At 40.9% G+C, this 6,461-nt stretch overlaps 1 protein-coding gene across 1 annotated transcript; it reads right to left on the reverse strand.

Annotated features, from left to right (window-relative positions):
- Positions 1–3,629: 3,629 nt before the first annotated feature.
- Positions 3,630–6,173, reverse strand: lbx1a (ladybird homeobox 1a). The gene is made up of 2 exons (XM_021609385.2): positions 5,465–6,173; positions 3,630–4,778 (listed from the first exon to the last, which is right to left on the reverse strand). The coding sequence occupies exons 1-2, from the start codon at positions 5,778–5,780 to the stop codon at positions 4,294–4,296; spliced, it is 801 nt and encodes a 266-aa protein (XP_021465060.1). The 5' UTR covers positions 5,781–6,173; the 3' UTR covers positions 3,630–4,293.
- Between the last annotated feature and the right edge of the window lie 288 nt (positions 6,174–6,461).

A 6,461-nucleotide genomic window follows, 5' to 3' on the forward strand; every position in this document is an offset into this window, starting at 1 on the left:
ATGGGAGAGCGATTTCTGCATATTGTACCTTTAATACACACGTGTACAAATGTGAAATAGGACAAATATAAGCACCCACCAAATTATTATTACACATACACGCTCCCAGATACACTTACCAGCACAAATTTGGTGCACATTGGGTTACCAAGCAGGCCACAGCTCTCATATGTCTGAGTCAAAACAAATAACTCAATATTGGAAATATAATTTAATGTGCGTTCATACATAATGATCTATGCTGATTCAATAACTTATACTCTTGTTTGTGAAGATGAGCAGGGGAGTGTATTAGATCGACATCACCATTGGTTCTATAATTAATGCACATTTGGCAGTGATATAGCTGCAATTTGGCCTCCTAACATAGCTAATGACTTTGTGTCTTGATGAACAGAGCTTTTCCCACATCTCTGCTGTTTCTGTGGAACTGAAGTCAATAACAAACCAATGTTGTTATGACTCTAATAACCCATCTCCTTACAGTAAGGAGTTTGGTTGATCTGCAGTCTGCACACGAGGAGACGTGATCAAAAGCCAGCTTTTGGATCGCCTGTCTGCATGTGAACTGTCTGACAATGCTAAATTGATTTAGACAGATTTGCTTAAATGTCTTCTGAATCCAAAATCCTAGAGTAAACTGCCAACAGCAGCTGTGCTGGAGGAGCCATTCCAATGCATGTGGGGTAGAGACATTTTCCAGTGAGCAGAGTTTTGTTTATAAGCGTCTACTAAAAATAATAGATGGATCTGAAAATGTGTAATGAATATTGTTTTAAAGGTTTATTCATAACATGCTAGGTTTTGTTCGTAAGGTAAGAGTGCTTTCTTTTGATTATGTTCTATGTGGACAATGCAAGCAAGCTGGGAAGTAGGTATACTGTTGATTTGCCTGTAGTTGAGGCTCTTTGTTAAGTGATGTAGGTCTATGTGGCCTGTTTTTTTCCCCATTTTCAACTCAGTTTGCTGCACTGGAGGCTATTTTAGCAATTTTTCTGGAGCCTATATTTCTAAAAAAAAATATTTTCTTTGTAATCTTTCATTTCAATTGTATTTCCCTAACGTGCACACTAAATACAGTAGAGATCTTAAATGTAGACTTTTCTTTCATTCCATTCCAAAGTTGAAAACAGAAGTTTGGCCTATAGCTAGTTATTTCTAGCTATAGAGGCTACTTACGTTAGTGGTAACAAATGGTCTACACACACACACACACACACACACACACACAGAGAGAGAGACACACACACACACACACACACACAAAGTCTCTTTCCCCTCTTAAATCCTGGGCACTCTGACAGCATACATTAAGATCTGCCTTCTCAGCATGAACACATCATAAAAGTGGACAGGCAATTTCTGTTTTCACCAAATAGCCACGCGAGCTCGTTCTGCATCTCTGATTTTAATACACTCGACAAGCGGCTTAGCAGCGCTAAGGGAGAGTGAGCCGAGCCCGAGGGAGAGAAAGAGAGAGATCCGAGGGAGCGATTTTTGTGATATATGCCCCAATGCCCCTAAATCTATTTCTCCGTTTGAATTATCAACTAGAATTTGATTAATATGCAAATTCATGGCGAAAAGGCTCGTATAACTCTCTCAGTGGATAGTAATTAATCTCCGGTTAAAGTAATTTAATACATATATTCAGTTTTGTCAGCGACATGGTTAGTTCAATAGCCCGTAAAATTGAAGTTTGAAGTGTTAAGGGCCTCTATAGGAACGTTATAACTAAAACTTTCAAATGTACCCTCTTTAGTGATCAATCAAGCTTCCCCCCAGGTTAATCTAGCTAATTTCTCACATCAAATCATAATAGGGTGACATGCCATTGAGCCAAGAATCGATGCTGTTTTTCTTCTCCCTTTCTTTGTAATGTTATCCACTTGATCCTACACTGATGAAAAGCTATTTCAACCACTGAAAGGATTTTTTGTCCAGAATTTATTGAAAGCAAGAATGTAGATTATTTCCATTATCCACTAGGCCTATTTTGAATGTAAACGAAATATGTTCACAATTACGTACCTCAATAAAAAAGGAAAAATATAAATAAAATAAAAAGACCACTGCTATCAGCGAAAGTGACATCTGTCCGCGTGATAGGCTACGTGAATTAAAAAAGGAGACTGGCTAAAAAGCTAAAGGAAAAAATAAAATGGGCTTTGTTTAGCCCTACATAACTGTGGACACATTTCAAATATTATTTCAAATCAAATTACAAATTATCGAGAGAGAGAGAGAGAGAGAGAGAGAGAGAGAGAGAGAGAGAGAGAGAGAGAGAAAGAGAGAGAGAGAGGTGAGGAGGTGATGTAGTGGGGAGGAGAGGGGCGCAGACCCTATTGTTTCAGCAGAGACTCGTGCGTCAAACTTCAATTTTCCGGCCGATTGAACTAGTGATTTTTTTCTCTCTCCTGAGCTGAAATACATTTACAATTTGTGGATTAATTACCATATTGAAGTATTGGGGATTGTGTTTATCTTCGCCACAACACCTCATAAAATAAGGAACTGAGACCAGCACTGGAATAGCACACTTTGTACTGTACTGGTCACTATTTGGCCCTGCATTAAAGACATCCACATAAGAAACCACGTGGAGGCAAGATATCTAAAGTTGGCCTACACTCAGAAAAAAGGGTTCTGGATAGAACCAAAAAGGGTTCTATGCGTGCTTCAAAAATGGCACCACTTAAGGTTCTATATAGAATCGAAATTGGTTCTATATAGAAATATGGAACCCAAGGGTTCTATAAGTAAACCAATTTTGGTTCAGTGAAGTAGAACCCCTGGGGTTCTGATCAAAGAACCCTACAAAAGGGGTGCCATATATGAAGCAAGATAAAATGCTGAAAGATCTATCGTGCAAAAAGCCAAACATATTATTTCTAGTCCCACACACAAACACAAAGCACAGACCAGCCCCTCTCCAGAATAAGATACTTCAATTGTGATGCATAGACTTGTTTAAAACGAGTCAAAAAAGCATCGACAGTGACAGCAATGAGCACAGATGCCCTCAGTAGCAGAGGGGCTATGTATGCATTACTGCCTTTGTAACAAAAATTAAGCTAACGGAGGGTTAAATCAATCCATCAAATTGACTGGAAATTGTGAGGAAAATTCAGAAACCATATGGCCTCCAAACGTTTGTGTCTTTTTCTGTGTGTTGGGTCACGCTTGTCTCCGTATTGCGCGCGGCTGGAGTCCGCCCATGCTCCATTGTGGCTGTCACACAGGGGAGCAGTGCTCATTTGTTCGCGGGTTTCACGCTTCTATGCCGAGAATGAGCGAAAAACGCACAAACAGCATGGAGAAGCTGGCCCAGAACTCGACGTTTTTGTGCCTTCTTTTATGGCCTCGCTCTGTGCTCCAGATTGGCGTTTCTCACAAATTCTATTGAGGAAATGAAAACACACGTCGCCGGGTCAGAAGGCAGGTTTTCAATGTGTTCAATGTGCTTTCAATGTGAAAGAGAAACGATACTTTGGCCTGAGGCGCAGCAATTTGCTATTATGTAAAAACACAAATAAAATATAAAATATATAATTATAATAGGCCTGTAGAATGCTGATTGCAAAAAAAATATGGAATTAAGGTCCCAAAATCATTTATGTTTCAATAAATGCTACTAAAATAAGTGGTCTATGAGGAATAGTGAGAAACGAAATGTTTTATTTTGAAATACATTACACTTTATACATTATGTTTAAAATGGTGTGCTGGCATTGAAAGGCACTTACAGGTTCGCAAACCATTATAAATATATTAAAATGTGACTGATATTACAAGCAACCAGATGGAATAGGATTTATCTTTGATTATTATCTTAGAAAATGTCTTCCCATCGTTATCAAACGGTTTAAATATGTAGGCTTACGATATAGTTATAACACCTAGCATATGATGTGTGTTGTTTTTCAATCTGAATGCCTCTGTGTAATATTCAAACCAACAGTCGTTTAAATTACAATTAAGTTAAACAAAAAGAAAACATGCATTGAAATGATTCATAGGTTGAGTTATTAGCTAGTGGTATTAACTCATACCGGGAAGATTGTGTGTGTGTGTGTGTGGGCAGATCATTTGTGGATAAAATACATATTGCTTTTCTTTAAACTATTCCACGTTGGTTAAATGAATGGATGAATACAATAACTGTCTGCATCTGTTGTTGCATATAAGACACAGTCCATGCGATGCTAAGTGTTCTTCATAAAAGCCTCATGATGTGGTGCATAAATGGCACTTCAAACTTTAGTCGTGGTAAGAGATACAATGGTAAAATCCTCAGTCATCCACGTCAATCTCCTCATCCTCGGAGCAGCCCTTGCTGCTAGTATGGTCTGTATATGGCGACGAAGGGGAGGACAATAAGAGTTTGTTCGAGGCGTTGCGCTCATGGTTCGATAACGAGGGTGACTCAGATCTGTTAGGGCCCAGCGCCCCGTTAGCTGCGCATTTCTCCAGTTCGGCTAGTTTGGCCATCTTCTCAAACGACACGGTTCCCACGGCTTTGGCCGACTCCACGTCCGCCTTCATCTCCTCCAGGTCGCGTTTGAGCTTGGCGCGCCGGTTTTGGAACCAGGTGATGACCTGCGCGTTGGTGAGGCCGAGCTGCTGTGCTATCTGGTCGCGGTCAGCTGGACTCAGGTACTTCTGGTAAAGGAAGCGCTTTTCCAACTCGTAGATCTGGTGGTTGGTGAAGGCGGTGCGAGACTTCCGGCGCTTTTTGGGGTTATTCCGCGAACCGAATAGTGTCGTGCCGTCTCGGCCTGTGAGAGGATATATAGAGGATAGGGATGTTATCCTACAGGCATTTGGTGAATCACCAGGCATAATATCGCTCCAAGAAACCTTAGGGAAATAACTGCTAAAACAATAAGAGACCTATGCATGTATTTCTCCTCTAAAACCACCACCACCAACAACAACACCAATACTGTCAATAGTCTAAACGTATGGTAATAACAGACGATAATAATCAGGTGATACAATAGGCCTAATAAAAATAATAATCTTAAACGAAATATTAAATTAGTTTGCGTTATTATGTGGAGTATTATTTTGCTCCATGTTTATGCATAGGCTAATTATTAGTTTTTTCATGGTGGAACTAGTCACATTTAATCTATTTTGTTCACATACGAATAACCAATTCGATACACATATTTTGCAGAAATCCAGGATATATATTTTTCTAAGTTCCCCCTCAGTTTTAAGCTCTTTGGCAAGGCTCGTTGTGCAAAAACATGTACCGTGCTTTTATTCAATACTCAAATGCTGAAAGAAATATGTGTGTGACCAGACCCACTGCAGGCATACACACACACACACCTGACATTCATTTATTTTTCGTTAGTTGAATTTGTAGTAGACCATAAGCTGAATTACACTAGGCTACACAGTCTGCACATAGTAACTAAATCGTCCAAATAAAGATCTGACTGTCCAGACTTACCCTCCGCCGCTTGAAGAACACTGACTTCGAGCCCTTTGAAGGTTTTGCTGGCGAGCTCCTCCAGAGCGCAGAGCGGGGAGGTTTGGGTGAAAAGGGCCCGGCTGGACAGGCTATGCCCTGAAGAGGACAGCTTCTCGCTGGAGGAGAGCAGGTGCGCCGTCCCGCAGCTAGAATAACTTCTCTTTACCGAGGGCTTGTTCAGGATGTCCTCTATACTGAATGGCGTCAGGGGCTTGTTGGAGTTGGCCGGCGGCGGAAGCTGGTCCAGCGCATTGCGTCTCCGGTCCTCCATAACCGTGGGATCTTTGGAGGTCATAGTAGTTTATCAGGTGACACTTCGGAGATTTGTTTATGCTCTGGTTATACTTCAAAATAAGTATGCCTAAATGAAAAGTTGTGGGAAATGTGGAGAATGGAAATCCGATCACAGGTGCTTCTGCAACCGCATGTTGGTCGCTTTGCCGCAGGGTAGGGAGACTTTGAGTCCAGTTAAAGTCCCACTTCTCCTGTCTACTGTTACGGGGTGACGCACGAGCCACAACATGAAACCATCCGGTGGACAGTGATTCCCAAAAAGCAGCCGCAATTGACCACCACTAACAAGTTATTGTAGATTGGAAGGTAATCAATTATGGACACTGACACACATGCACACACTCTCTCTCCCTCACTCTTTCTTCCCCCACTTTCTCTCTCTTTGTCACTCCTTGACTATGATGCGGTCCAGTGTAGGATTTTAGCGTGAGCGAAGCAGCGGTAATTAGAGGGCATGGCCGGGGGAGGAGTCGAATTGGATTACTTAATGCTGTCACACTTTCGACTAATCAGCACTTCGTCGAAGTACATATTATCCTTTTCTGTAGAATAGCCTATTTGGTTACCATGTAATGTAGCCTACGCATGAACAAAATATGTTGAACTATGTTCAGATCAAATGACCTTATCTAAAATGCAGGATAATTTGCTTACAGTTACAATAGGCTAAGGCATCTTTTAT

This window comes from Oncorhynchus mykiss, chromosome 1 (assembly GCF_013265735.2).
Source record: "Oncorhynchus mykiss isolate Arlee chromosome 1, USDA_OmykA_1.1, whole genome shotgun sequence".
Classification (NCBI taxonomy): domain Eukaryota; kingdom Metazoa; phylum Chordata; class Actinopteri; order Salmoniformes; family Salmonidae; genus Oncorhynchus; species Oncorhynchus mykiss.